This window comes from Pteronotus mesoamericanus, unplaced genomic scaffold (genome assembly GCF_021234165.1).
Source record: "Pteronotus mesoamericanus isolate MK-2021 breed Mesoamerican mustached bat unplaced genomic scaffold, CSHL_Meso_final contig_657, whole genome shotgun sequence".
In the NCBI taxonomy this organism is placed as follows: domain Eukaryota; kingdom Metazoa; phylum Chordata; class Mammalia; order Chiroptera; family Mormoopidae; genus Pteronotus; species Pteronotus mesoamericanus.
Window position 1 is genome coordinate 15603429 of NW_026555229.1, and position 16109 is coordinate 15619537.

General features: G+C 35.8%; 1 protein-coding gene across 1 annotated transcript in view; it reads left to right on the plus strand.

The window, feature by feature from the left end:
- ATRNL1 (attractin like 1) overlaps window positions 1–16109 on the plus strand; it is a 498803-nt gene that overhangs the window by 301201 nt on the left and 181493 nt on the right. The window contains exon 27 of the mRNA XM_054581578.1: window positions 6948–7055. Coding sequence (XP_054437553.1) covers window positions 6948–7055 — 108 coding nt within the window. The remainder of the gene's footprint in view (window positions 1–6947; window positions 7056–16109) is intronic.

Sequence of the window (16109 nt, forward strand, 5' to 3'; positions counted from 1 at the left end):
AACATCGATGTGGGAGACACCGGCTTGGGCAGGATTCACTAGTCTCTTTCCTGTACTTACTGTATTCAAGCAGTCTGTGACTTAAGGTGACAGAGTGTTAAGATTGCTAAGTGGCCAGAGAGGGAGTTACCTGGACCTATAGAAGATTTTCTAAGAGCAAGATACACACTGCTGTACATTGAACTTCTGAGTTTTGGGAATGCATGACTATACTGGCTGAGAATTCAAGGATTCAGGTCAACTCTCATTTCTTGAGAGGTCTGGGATCGCTGTGAAGCACTTTCTCTCACAACTGTCTCTCTCCTATCACTTTATGTTTCCTGTAGTGATTTTTTTCTGCAATATTTTAATCTATTTGTTAACATAAGGATATGTTGAACAAACAAGCCTTCTATATACTATTACAGTTTTTAAGTAGTCAGCATAATCTTTAAATTTGGCAATAAACATTTCATTTTTTTGACTTTTTCTTTCAATTTCAGTAAGTGCAAACAAAATAAAATGAAATACTGCGCTGCAGTGGTCTGTTGTATTTCCTATTGTTCACCAAAAAGAATGGTCTCGTATCAAGCAATGGCTGAGTTTTTGACTATTCTAGATGAATCCATGCTGTATGAGTTCTTTCATCCGGAAGTGAGATCATCTTTGGCAAAGTCTAAATCAGTGATGCCATCTATGTCAACAAAGAAAGGATTACAAATCCAAATTTTAATTTTAAAATTGCCTGGAGCAACCTTCAAAAAAATTCTGCAATATATTTACACACCTTCTCGTTTTGCCCACTAAGAAATAGGTAAGGCTTTGGTGTTTTCAAATCCAGGCTACATAAATAAATACAGGCATACCTTGGATGTTGTGCATTTGGTTCCAGTTCACTGCGGTAAAGTGAATACCACAATGAAACGAATAACACATATTTTTGTTTTTTTAATACATATAAAACCTATGTTTATACTATACTGTAGTCTATTAAGTGTGCAATAGCATTATGTTTAAAAAAACAGTGTGCACACCTTAATTAAAAACACTTTATTGCTGAAAAATTCTAGCCATCGCCTGAGCCTTCGGTGAGTCATCGTCTTTGCTGTTGGAAGGTCTTGCCTTTATGTCGATGGCTGCTGACGGATCAGGTTGGTGATCACTGAAGACTGCGTTGGCTGTGGCGATTTGTTAAAATAAGACAACGTTGACGTTTGCCGCCTTGAACGATTTTTTTGTAGCATGTGATGCTGTGTGATAGCATGTTACCCACAGTGAAACTTTTTAAATAAATGGAGTTAGTGCTCTTAAAACATGCCACTGCTTTGTCAACTAAGTTTACGTGATATTCTTTTTGTTGTCATTTCAACAATCTTCATAGCATCTTCACCAGGAGCATAATCCATTTCAAGAAACTGCTTTCTTGCTCATCCATGAGGAAAAACTCTTCATCTGTTCAGGTTCCAATGTAAGATTGTAGCAATTCAGTCACATCTTGAGGCTCCAATTTTAATTCTCATTCTCTTGCTATTCCACCACATCTGCAGTTACTTCCTCCACTGAAGTCTTGAGCCCCTCAATGCTATGCATGACAATTCTTCCAAACTCCTGTTAATGTTCATGTTTTGACCTTTTCCCATGAGTCACAAATGTTCTTAATGGCATCTAGAATAGTGAATCCTTTCCAGAAGGTTTGCCCAGATCCTTCAGAGCGCACGCTATCTATGGCAGCTCTAGCTTTATGAAATGTAGCCTGGAAAAAGGTCATTGAAGTAAACTAAACAAAAATGTATGACAAGCCTCTCCCATAGGGTACTAGCATCATTATCTACAAACACCTATTCAGACTGGTAGACTAGATGAGGCAAAAGGTTCCCAGTGGTCTAAATAAGAGCTTGAGGACTGTGCCTTGCAGATTTAGTTATATAAAATGATAGAATATCATGCTTTCCTAATTAAATGACACTAAATATGTTATCACTTCTCTTTACTTCCTCACACCATCCTAACACCTAAAGAACACAATTGATTGTTTACTTAAATTACTCTGTTAAATGTGACTTTGTCAGTAAGAGAAATACCCCTTGTGAGATGTTGTCTAATCTCTCATTCAAATACTTTGTCATTTTATAATGTAAGCTCAAGATTAATGACAAACCATTTTGATTGCTCTTTTTATACTTTTCCAAAAACTTAAGAATATAATTTTTATTAAAAAATGAATGTATTATGACAACTTCATGGCAGTTCATAATCTTTTCAGTATTGCAATAAGGTAGATGAGGAGCAATATGAAACTTGATGTTGGTTTAAAATACAGATTCACAAAATTGTCGCATTCTAAAAAAATCAATATCTACTTTGGCGGATAAGCTATAAATTCTAAAATATTAAAGGACACATAATAGTTTTAAAGGCTAATTTATAATTAAAATCAGTTTTATCTTAACTTGCCTTCACTCACACTCAGCTGATACAGAATTTTATACTTTAATCCACTCATTTCTTGTTCATTCATCAAAAACTGTTGAAAACCAAAGGGGAAGAGCGGAGGGAGGGAAGGTGGGAGGGGGCAAGGGAAAGAGGTTGGGGGGGAGGCAGAGACAAATGTATTTAAAAAGTAAATAAAAAAAATTAAAAAAATACAAAAAAAACAAAAAAAAAACTGTTGACTCCCAACTAAGTACTATAGGGACAAAAAAATAAAAACAGATTTTTGCATTAAAAAAGATTTCATAGGAGCATGAAGATATAAAGAGATAGTGTCATACTAATCTAATAAATAATTCATAAGAAAGATGATCACTTCAAGCTTAGGGTGGAGAAGAAGGACATTTGGAGGTGGGAGAAAGATAGGTAGAACCTAGACATAGTAAGAAGGAAATATGAAGACAATTGTGGAAAGAGTTAATTACCAGTTTGTTGTATGTGTTTTGAAAGGTTTTTATCCTGAAGTCTATTAGAGAGTTGTATGTCTTTAAGGTAGTTGACAATTTGGGTAGTATGAAACTTGGAGAATGCTACAATATTGGAAGTAGTCATATTGAGTGGAAGAAGTATTGTATATGTATACATTTGATAGAATAAATGTTTGCCATAGTTAAGTATGGATTTTTAATTTAATATTTTTAATTTTATGATTTGTTTTGTAAGAGATGTTGAATAGTAAAACAGTTATGGACAACATACATGATACTAAAAATATCTCTTTAATTTTTAAATTTCTTCACAGCACTGTTTATGGCAGCATGATTATAATCTATTGTATTATGATCAATTTGTTCTCATGGCTTTATCATTCTGTTGAATAATTGGCAATAGCGGATTTTGTAAAACAGATCACCTGTTATATGGCTTCTTATGTGTGTACAAAGTGTTAAACTTCATTTTATATAAAAAGCATAATCATCGAATAAATTATTTTTTAAAATTCTGAAGAAAGTACTCTATATTCTCCTAATTCTTAGGTTGAGTTTTTATCATTCTTAGTTGCAATTGACAGAAATCAGTTCCAAATCTAAATTTATTTTACCACAATTATGACATTTTCCAACTGTCACATGAATTTGCGACATTTGTTAAAAGGGAGACTAGTAGAGCAAAATGTGCCACTAGTGCTGAAGAAAATGGGCCTGTGGTAATTAGTGTGCCATCTTGAAAGACAAAATTAGTGCTTGAAATTTAACATAATAATCATACCAATGAACAGTTAGTGGGTGTTCACAATGTGCCAGCCTCTGTGTTGAGCCATGCAAGGGCATTCTCTCTTTAGTCCCAACCTTATGGTGCTGTTATTTCCTTTTCATAGAGACAAAAAAATAAGCATTAGAAAGGGCTGAAAGGTAATTTGGTTATTGTCCAATAAGTAGTGAGTGGAGAAACTGATACTCAAAACAATCCTGTGAGGGGTAGGCATAGGCAATGTTAATATCCCCACCTTACAGGTGGGAGACATCGAGGCTTAGAGAAGTCTCAATAATTTGGTTAAACTGAAGCAACTAGTAAGTGTAAAAACTGGTATTCAAACACAGGTCCTTCTAACTCAAGGGTGGCTTTATCACTTGTCAGTATTTAGAATAGATTTTGACAAAATTTAAGTTATGAGCCTGCTATTTACCTCTTCTCTGTTTTGACATAGAGGGAGCAAAATTTGGCAAGGAATGCACACAGATATTAACCAGCAAGAGGGAGGACGATTGTGGACGATACTGAGGCCAGGAATTAGTAGCAAATAATATTATCCCATTGTATTATTTTAGGCCGTCACATTGAAGCAAGAGCATTTTAGGAGAAAGTGATTTACCCTTCCTGAGTTTCACAGTCAGAACAATAACATTAATTTCCCAAAGTCATAAACTCAATATGTCAGCCAGAGTCCTTGAACCAGCCCTCTGCTCAGTAACCTGGAGTAAACTCATTCAGCGAATTCCCTATTTGTATCCTTCACTGTACACTACCTTCTGCCCTAATTATTTTTATTTTATCATGCCTTGTTTATAAACTGTTGTGTTATGGTCCTGGGCAAGAACATTGGTTTTCTTTTTTTTCTTCTTTACAAAGAGTGCTATAGTAGGCATTCAATTCTTAAAAAGTGATGGAAACTCAAAGCTCAGAAGACAAATTAGAATCTTTCAAAATACTTTGTATCCTACTAATAAATAAAAAGATGAACAAAAAAATATGACTGTCACTGATTTTTCTTTATTATGAATGTTGGGGTCACAATAATATATTATATTCCGGGAAACTATTCTTTGTCAAAGATAGTGAATGTGGAATATCTATAGATTTCTATTACAATTTGTGGTATCGACTATTGGTTAGTTATATTTTATAGACCTCTTAGATGTAGGAGAAAGGTAAGATGAGCAAACAGAAGCTGTTCATTTTGTTAAAAATCATGTAATTATAGAAGGGAGAGGGTCAAGTTAAGGAACATGTGTAAAGGACCCACAGACAAAGACAGCACAGGGGAGGGTTGAATGTGGAAGGTGTAGGGGTAGGGAGGGAGGGGAGAATAATGGGGGGAAAGTGGGGACAGTTGCAATTGAACAATAATAAAAAAAACCTTTTTTTTTAAAGAAAGCCCAAAAAGTCACAAACATAGAGTATTATAGATGGTTATGGTATTGTAAGGAAAGGGGATGAGTTATCTGACATTTATATTATTGTCCTTGATATTAAAATATATACTAGACACACACGAAAAAAATCATGTAATTATATGAGCTACCGTTGGTAAGCTGAGAGCTAATATTAATAGAGAAACTTTTTAATACAAATGTTAGAAACTTGTGTTCAAACCTAAACTATAATTTGCAGTTTCCTCAAGGCTATTTGCATATCGCTATGGCAAAAGGTACTTTGTATATTTGTGTATGTTTGTTCTGTATGTGTGTTGGTGAATATGTATGTTTTTACCACAAAGAGCATGGTGTTTTCTACACCTGGTACCCCTTGGCATTTGAGGTAACATTGTGTGCATTCACACAGACATAGTATTCAATTGGCCACTCCTTTTGAGAGAGGCACAAACAAGATTCTATTTGCAAGCAGCTGTGTTTTTAATAATATCATTTTGAGTTTATATGAAGGCAAATAACGTGGTGGTTTAGGTCACATTTATTTTTACTTTAAGTGTTTTAGTGTGTCTTTATCCTTATGTGTATAGATATAACATATATAGATAGATATCGATATATTCATTTTAAGAAAAAACTGTTACTCCATAATAGTTGTATTATTTCTACCCCATATTGGCACATGAATTTTTTTTTAAATAATGGGAAAACAAGCTCTTAAATTATATTTTAGCTGCACATTTCATAAACAGCATCAGTACTATGAGCATTTGTTAGAGCAAAATACTAAATAATAAACTGCTATCAGGTGTTGGCTTGTGCCTGTTCATCATCTAAAAGGGAATTTTATGAATGATGCATCACAATACTATATACATTTACATTCACAGGCCAGTTAATGTTTTAAGTTAATGCCAGTGAATTAAAATGATCTCAATGAATAATGAAACCATTCATTGTGTTCAAGGATTTTGTCTTTCTTCAATGATACAATTTTCTCCTCATTTGAAAGGGTATTTAATTGCATTGCTCATCCAGTTTTAATATTTAATAATAATTTTATTAGCTGTATAGAATGAGAAGGGCAAGATTTGCAATATCTTGTGCTGGTCATCAATTTTTTTTCCTCTCATAACGTGATGAATATTGTAATTACAAGGAGGGGCAGAAATATAAATTATCTTGGAAGTCGTTGAGACTTGCTAGTTTATTGATGTTAGCTTGGCCAAAGCCCAGAATAGGCGCAAGGAAAAAGAAACGAATATCTTGGGGTGAAGCCCTGGCACAAAATTTTTGCAGCATACTCATCATTCTTCATTTTAAATAATGAACAGAGAGGCTTTGAATAAAGTTGTAAGTGCTGCCAATAACAACTGCTGGTTCCTTAGCAATTAACAGGGAATCTTGATGACTTAGAAGAGACTTAGTCTTACAAGGTATATGTTCCTTTCACCTCTATTAATTTTGACAACTTTTCATTAACATTTTTAAAACATTTTTTACTGTTACTTCCTTTCAGCTAAGACAAAAGCATGAGTCAGAGTGGGAAAACTTGGCATAGCCATTATCGCAATAGCGTTTCTTACTGAAGTAACACCCCTCATCTGGTGTTTCCAAAGTGCTTTTGAATACATTTCATTAGACCTGTGGGTGGGACTGAGGTCAGCGAGAAGCTCTTTCCAGGCGCCATACGTTTAAAGCCTCACTGGTAATATAACCCAAGCCGTGGAGAGAAAACTCTTTTCATTTTTAGTGATCTAGATGTGGATATGTGTATTAGGTGATTTCTAAATTCTAAGTGCCATGTGTTCAAAATAAACCAGATGCTGTTGAAATTAATGGGTTTTAAACCTATTTTTAAAACGAATCATTTTTAACTCTCCCCAGCAACTGCTTCGAGAGCGACAGCAGATGGCCAGCCGTCCCTTTGCTTCTGTTGACGTAGCGCTGGAAGTAGGAGCTGAACAAACAGACTTTCTGCGAGGCCCATTAGAGGTAGGAACAGTGCTGCCGGAAGGGGGCCGCTGTGATTTGCATATTCATATCGCCTCTCTCATCTGCGTCGGCTTGTGACGCCACACACAGTCTGATTATCTTACGTTGACAAGATTCAGCGACATATATTATGCCGTTTTCAAGGAACATGGTTTTGATAGTATGACATGAGCTGTGACAAAAGCCACTGGAGAATCTATTAGCCCGGGCAAGAGTGACAAACTACTCACCTGGCAGCCTTTCCCTGACAGAGAGGAGCTTAAGGAATTAAAGATACAGGTATGATGGAAGAAGCAAAGGGCCTCTTTAGTCCCTGGAGTGCTCAACATCCCTTAATTAACAATTCACACCTATATTAACAAAGTTGGCTATAAAAGGTAGATGAGTTGCATTTTAATTAGTTTCATTTTTGTACGTTGAGAATTGTAGAATACAGCGAGTATTCTTATTTGTGGTAATGACCGTATTAGTATATTCTTTTATTGCAAATGCAGAAATAGAGTGTGTGAAACAGCAATCACTGTGTGCTGGTAAATGTGGTATTAGAACCCTGAAGTAATGCATGAAATGGTGTTTGGAAATAATAATCCCCAAAGAAGCAGAAGCCCCGCAGATTGTAATTAGTGACTAATCAACTCATTTTGAGGCATAGTAATTTACTTGTATGTTTATGATTGTTTTATTTATACTTTATATATACTAAAACGTTTAAGTAGGAAGATTAAGAAACACTATAGAGTGGAAATATTTTATTCCCTTTTATAAAAATGTCCTCGTATGACTAAGTTGCTATTTTGATATTTTGCTTTTCTTCAAAGAAAGCAAGGAATATAAAAATAGACTCCTTCAAAAATGTAGGTACAATTATAATTAATTCTGTATAGCCTTTTTGGTTATTCTGAAAAAAAAAGGAAAACAACAACAAAACCCGAATCGGACCTCATGGGCACTGCAGAAAGGCCACTATTTAGAGGACATTTCCCTATGAATTTTTTTTTACCTTTCATGTTCTTAATTTTTCACTGAGTAAAAAGACTAAATTTTTAACCCCAACCCTGTCCTTCACTTACTCACAGATGAAACAGATAATATATTGGATCCATCAAAAAAAGAATTGTATTCAGCAAAACACAAAAACTGTGTTTCTATGAAACTGTGAAACACAGTAGGGTGTTTTTGAGTCCTGTCAAACACTTTTAACATGCATTCCTGGTATATATGTTAAAATATTAATGTTTACCATATTAATAAAACTAGTATTAGTATCCTAATAGTGTTTAATCATAGTAGCAACAACAAAAAGTAGTTTTAATATTTTTGGCTCCTTTTCCTAAACTTTAGATTGTCTCAGAGCACTTCTTGTGTGGTGGCAGTATGTAATAGTTATTTTATGACTTTTGATTAAATATTTTATTAGGCTATAGTTTCCTATGACAGTTGTTATTACACTGAATTTATGTTTCAGTTTAATATTTTTTTTACTTACATATCATGTAAAATTAGTTAGTAATTTGACTTGTGTTTCCTACTTCTTTCCAATACGTGCATTAGTAGATAATATGATCAGGTTCATATCTTCAATTAAATATCTGACTGTAAGAATTCTGTAAAATACTGTTAAATCAAATAGAAATCTTATAAAGTGAAATCCCAGATATTGGAAGTATTGTGCTAGATATTTTAAATGTAGACCCTAAGAAACCAATAATGGTGAATTCTATGTGAATCAATGGTGAAACATTTTCATATGTTCTCATAAGTTGCTTAGAAAATAAAATAGTAACTAAGTCAGATTTTAGGATGGTTAACCTGAAATTTTACCTCAGCTTAGTACACATTTTTCTTTTTCTTAAGGGCCATTTTTTTTATAACAGATATTTGTTCATACTTATACCTTATACTTTTGTCCATATTTATTGTAAAACTCTTTTAATTTTTGGTTCATGAAGAAAGGCTCTGGCTTAATCCTTAATGACATATAAAAATATAGCAGACTAAATATTATATAGGTAAAGTTTAAGTGAAATTTGTCACGGGGAAGAAGCTGCTATCTAAGGCTTTTGCCATCTCCAGTAAACCTTAGGAAACAAAGGCAAAAATGGCCCAGTATCATTTTTCCATATTTCCTATTGGAAAGTCTATCTTAGATAGAAAGTACATACTATGAAAAATTAGCTCAACAAATGTTTACCAGTGTTACTATGTACAAAGCATACGGGAGATGGATATGGAAAGACATTATCTGTATCTTCCAGAAACTGATACACTAATAAAGGAGATAAAATGTAAAAATCCCTCAAATAAAAGATATGTGATGAATGCTAAAAGGACCATAAACATGGAGAAGAGGAAAAAAAGGAATTTAAAACTCAAGATATTGCCAAACGTTTCTTGAAAGATAGTAGTTGGTCTTGGCCTTAGAGACAGATATCAATAGGTAGAGGTAGCAGTGAGGTGTGCAACAAGAGAGTGATATGAACAAAAGACAGAAATAGAAGAGCGCTGAGGATGTGAAACAAGGAAAAGGCAGGATTAGCTAAATGAGGGAGGAATGGTGGGTCCTTAACGTAGAAGATGCTGGAGTATAGTTGGAAGGTCATTTTTAAGGATATGCTAAGGATCACATGCAAGATTTTTGAGCAGATTTTTGTTTGATTTTTAGAAAGATTACGTTGGCAGCATTTTGTAACATCAGTTGTATTGAAGGATAAATGAGAAACAATGGGGAAGTCAGCCACTCCACTAGTGGCTGTCAAAATGTAAAGGAGCAAACATATTTGAAAACTGCAGAGAGAGAATTTACAGAACCAAATAACTGACTGATATGGAGACAGAGTCTAAGGTGAAGAGTGGAAGGGGTCGTAATGCTAGCAGCTCTTCACATGTACTTGAAGTCATGGGAGTGAGAAGAGAGAGAATCAAAGACAGGTTCCAGGAAAGTTTCAACAATTAAAAGGTTGGAGGAATATGGAAGGAAAGAAAGATTCAAATGACAGGCTAAGAAGCAAATGGAGAAACTTAAGACCATTAAAATTAAGGAAAAGGAGGCATGCCAGAAGGATGAGGTGGCAAAGACAGCGTCCATTCCCTAAGCAGTCAATGAAGAGGAAGTCTAGGGCTGGAGGTGACATCAGGTAATTGAGTTGTCACAGGGGACTTTGGAGGAAGTAGTTCCTATGAAATGGCGGAAACCAGACAATAGGGCTGGGTTGGAGATATGTAAGTATCTACAACAGGGGTAGGCGACTTTTGGAAATTGATACTGTTGACAGGAAGAACATGAGATGGTAGTTTAAGAAATTGACTGGTTCAAGAGAAAGTTTCTTTGAGAGAAGAAATATCGAAGGGGAAAAATGTACATTAAGGGAGAGAGGATCAAGGAAACAAGTATAATTTTTAGAAAGACAAAATGAAAAGGATTGATTTTGGAAAGTCAAGAAAAGAAAATGATGGGTAGATTAAGAAAACATTTTGAGCATTTCCAGGTGATAGCAGTTTACCTTTGACAATTTGATTGTTTTTTTTATGGTAATATTTGAAGTAAGGGCACCTGCAGAGCATGAGCTGAGGGTGTAAGTGAGATTTAGGAACGATCGTGGAGATGTGAAACCCCCAGGGACGCCTGTGACAGCTGCTGAAGGCGGAGGGCTAGGGGTTATTGAGGATGCCCCTCCTCTGTTCTCCGTGTCCTGTCAGTCACAAGGCCCTGTCACTCCTACAACTGAAATATATTTTGAACCCATTGCTTCATCCCCACTATTCCTCCTGTTTCAAGCCTCCAGAATTTTTTCCCCTGAACTTACATTTCTGTTAATATTTTTATTGTCGTTCAATTACAGTTGTCCCCATTTTTCTCCCATGCGCTCCCCTGCACTGCTCCCCCAACATTCAGCTCATCTCCCCCATTGTCCTTGTCCGTGGGTCCTTTATACATGTTCCTTGACTTGATCCTTCCCCTTCTTCCCTTCTTCCTGGTCTCCCTGATGCTATTTACCTCCCTCCCTCTTTCAGGCTATTTTCCACATTGCTACCAAAGTGACCTTTCTCGGGGGCACATCTGCTCATATCAAATTCCCCAATGGTTCCCCTTCTCTTACAGTAAAATCTGAAACTCCTCTGCATAGCGTACCTCCAGGGGTCCAGTCCCTTCCTGCCTATCTAGCCATTTCTTGCCATCTCACCTCAATCACCTGATCCCCACCCAATATCCCTTTCCCATCTTTGTTTCTCCTGTTTCCTTGTCCTGGAAGAACTTGCCTATCTAGGAGAATTCAACTCTTTCTGCTAGTCCCGGGGGTGGGGGGGGAGGGAGAATACATGAATAAAGGAAGAAATAAATGAAAAACATTATCTTAAGGTAACAAAAGGATTGCTGAGCAAAGAAACTTGGCATGTGGGGAAGACAATGACTTTCTATTGTGATGACCTCTTAAAGCTAGAATCAGAAGTGAGGGAAGCAGACCATGGCGCTTGCTCAGGGTTAGATACCGATTGGCAAGGTGAATAATGGAAGCGAATCATTACGGAGGGATTCTAGGGTACCAGTGTGAGAACCTCTTAAGTTGCTGAGGGTTGATGGTGAAGGCAAAGGCCTGTGGCTGACGATAGGGTAGCTCAAGGGATAGAGTTGAGATTAATTAATTAGTTAATTAATTCATTACTTAAATACTAATCTAACTCTTACTTTTTACCTCCTATATGTCGAGCATTAAGAATATGGAAATTGATACAGGAGCACAGTCCCTACTCTTATGAATAACAGTTTAATTAGGAGTGAGGGGAAAATTCAGTGTATAAGATCTTCTTAAAGATTTGAGTTATAAAGTAGATAGGACTCCCTGGCTTTGTCTTATTTATTGGTTTTTCTGAATAAGGTATATCTGTGTTCTAATTAGTCAATTTTGCAACTTTATTTTACTTTAACGCACAAAAATACACATACAATGTCTCAGACTTAATTTTTAAAAATAAACAAAAACCAATTTTGGTTAGAAAAGAGTGATTTTGAGTGAACAGTAAAATCTTTTGGTAACCACATTGTAAAATAGTATTCAACCAGTATGTTTTATGTCTTATAAATAATATGTATACTTATGTATACATATTATTATATTATAATTTATATATATCCTAGGGAAAAAGTAAGGGTAAATGATTACGTACTCTGTGTGAGCAAATGTGAATAAATATTAAGTATTGTTAAATCTACATACTTTTAAAAAAATCTTTATTTTTTTAGAGCAGTGTTAAGCTCACAGCAAAACCGAGAAGACTGTATAGAAATGTCCCGTATGCCCACTCCCTGCCCAGATGCATATCCTGCATAAGTTTTTTGCTTATCACTTATTAGAATATTCACTCTTTCAAAATTATATGAACTTTTGAAGCATGTATTATATATGCGGTCCTTGAATCTCTCTTTTAAATGATACATCATGACCTCTATGTCTGTGCTTCTGTGAATTTTTTAAAAGTACATTCTCAAAATAGAATAATTTTGTCTTAATATAAATTGCATTCCAAGCAGTTCCATGTAACATTTTATTCAAAGTACATTAAATTTTGACGACCTCATTTATTTGGCCTAAAAGAAAAATAACAAGAAAATGAGCGATGCGTTATACTAGGCGCTGCAGACCACACAGAGATGTTTATAATATAGTCATTGCTCCAGAACATCTTAGAACCTCCTGTGGAGAATGACTTGACATTAATTACCTCACCTTTTAATTATCCCCATCTCCTGCTGTTGCTTCTTTCTTTCTCGCTCAGACTAGTTCTATTACGCCACGTTCTCTCATGCGTTACAATAAATAACTGATGCATAGGATGATAAACCTGAAGCACCATAATATCCCAGAATACTTTTGATTCATCAAAAGAAAGTTTAGTTGTGGTATAGTAAGTAATAAAGATATTTTATTATAGTTAGATTAATAGCTGATCCTTCCATCATAATATTTGATTCACTAAAACACCCCTAGTCCATCTCCCACTGCACTGAACAAAGGGTAAGCGTCTGCATGCATAAATGCATGTATCGATGCATATGCACAGGTTTTATCAAATACTGACAGAAAATGTGGTTGACATTATTGGCCTGTGTTCTTCATGTATTAAGGCCATATAGTTGTCATACATCACTTATCAATTTTTAGGAGATGTTAGTTTCTTCCTCTGATTAGAAAATAAAAACATTCTAATTATAAAAAACTTTGGAAAATAGAGAAAGGTAGATTACAGAAGTAAAAATCCTCATCCGTACTTCATCCATTCTGACAAGTGTATACAGCCATGTACTATACACACCTCAGTCTAGATGTGGAACGCGTTCCTCACGCAGAAAGTCCCCTCTTGTGCCTCTGCCGTCACCCCCATCCCTCAGCCCACATCCCTAGCAACCACTTATCCGACTGACGTTCTTAGAGTTTTGCCTTTTCCGGAAATTCACGTAAAGGGAACTATGCAGCCTTTGATGCCTGCTTCTTTCACTCAGCATAATGCTTTCCGTATCCGTCCATGTGATTCTCGGTATCAGCAGTGTGTTCTATCACTGGCATTCCACTGTGTGGATGCACCACAGTTTATTTATGCCATCACCGGGTGATGGACATTTTGATTATTTTCATTCTGGAGCTATTATGAATGACTCTGCATACAGATTTCTCGTACACAGATCTTTTGTGGAAGTATGTTTCTATTTATCTTGGGTGAATACTTATCAGACTACTAGGTCATATGGTAAGAATAGGTTTAACTTGGACAGTTTTCCAAAGTGGCTGTATCATTTTGTATTCCCATCAACAATGTATGAAAGTTGCGATTGCTTCCCATCTTCACCAGCACTAGGTGTTGTTGATATTTTTGTATCTTGTTTTGTCATTATGATACGTCTGTGATGGAGATCATTGTTTTATTTAGTTTTTGAGGAGGCCTAAATTTCTTTTCTGTTAGGTGGAACTTGTCTCCCCATTTCTAGGCATGCATATCTCCAAATGTTAATTTTTTCATAGACATACAGGCATAGACTTTAACTGAGGAATATTGTGAAAGTAAAAAGCAAGAAGCCGGGGATATCTAATATGAGCCTATAAAACAAGCGTCCAGAAACGTAGCTTTGGAAAAATATCTTCATAAAATAGCTGTATTTTTTCCGGCTCTCTATGAGGCCTTCTTTAATGAAATTATTCCAGTAAATAAACTATTAATATCAAATATTAAATTTTAACTTTGTAATAAACAAATGTAAGCATACAGAGAAATAAAGCAATCATTATTGCCCGGCCTTAACAACCAGTGAGTCCTAATCTTCTTTCATCTCTATACTGTCTTCCTCACAACACACACCCCCGCAGTGATTATTTTGAAGCAAATCCCAGGCATCAAAGATTAAATTTTAATTGAATCTTAGAGTTCTTGACTAATCACTTTAGTATCGCAAGTAACCTTTAAAATGTTTAAATTTTAAAAGTTAATTTCTAGTATTTATCTCTAAGATTTTATTAGCCTTTTGGTTTGGCCTATTTGTATGTGAAGTACAAAGTATTTGCTAGCAATATTGTTCCAGGCATTCATTCAATAAGCAATGGGGAATCTCACCTGAATGGGAATAGAAACCTATTAAGTGAGATTGTTTTACTTTATTAGCATATTATGTATATAGTTGTTTTAGTCGCATTGTATAGACATTAAATTGTAAGAACTGCAGGTTTTGCTTAATGGAAGGTGCCACTTAAATTAACAATAGAGGTCATTTGATCTATTTTTTAATTTACTATATTATATTTTTAAATTACACATCGGCTATAATTCTAGGAGTACTTTCTTAATTTTTATTATAATACTGATCTAATTTTTCTCCCTGGGAAGCTCAACTGAAGTGCCTAACCAGCTTTAATTAACAATAAAAGAAAGAAATAAAGAAAGAAAAAGAAACTTCACATCGTTGGGAATTCTGATTTTTGCCACACTCACACAAAAGACCATGAGCAAAATGGGATTAGTCAGATGTGAGAAATGATAAGCAGTCATGGTAAGGGCCGCCTAAGACAAACTACAATAATTGAGGAAGAAACCATGACATATTTCAGTCCAAGTATGAGTATCTATAGTTAATTATATTGCAGACAGTATCCATTACCAAAGATGTAGGGCCAAATTAACTTTAATGTTGCACTCTTCACAAGACATTCCACAGCTAGCAATAACATTAAGATAATGCTGTTAAAATAAGAATTTCAATTATAAGGCAGATGAGTCTGTGAAAAACATGACAGCCTCAATGAGCAGTAGGGGTGGGAATTCACAGTGATAAGGAACATAGTTGCCGCGGACAGAAAGGAGACAAAACACAGCCCTCGGCCTTTTCCTCTTGTCCTGTCGCCCTGCATTGCCAGCAGCTTGAGGTTCAAATGCATTTCACCACGTCTTTGTTTAAAAATGGGGGCAGCAGGATGTGGGTGCAGGTCCCTTCTTGCCGGTGGGAGCACTGGATCGGTAACTTTGTGGCAACATCTAGAATAGATTCAGATTACTTGAAAGATCACCAACCGCTTATTCAGGCATATGTAACGAATGAGACCCAAGTACAGTATTGTGTTCTGTGTTGTGTTAGCGGTACCCTGTTTTTTACTTTACAGTGATAGGGAGAAAGGGAACTGGTGAATATCACTGTTGGGGTCAATGAGATCAGAGGGGAACAAGGCTGCCATTGACAGCTGTCTGTTCTTTGTAGCTCCTCTGTGTGAAGCCAGTCCTACGGGGCCATCTCCCCCAGCTCTGTCAGTCAAGCCTGTGAGCCGCATACAATGTCTCCTTTGGGCTCCTGGTGTGGTTTAACTCAGACACCCACCTGCAGGGCCCACTGGCCCTATCTAAGCGCACCCTCGCCTGCCCTGAAGCTTCAAAGGTGTTCTGCACAATCAGAGAGCTAAGGGGTCATCCCACTCCTCCGGGCTATGACTCATTTGACTAATGTTAGCGATCAGCGGCATCATTTTTGCCTTTCTGTTGTCAGTTGTTAGGGATTGCAACAGTTTCTTATTCATTCTGGGT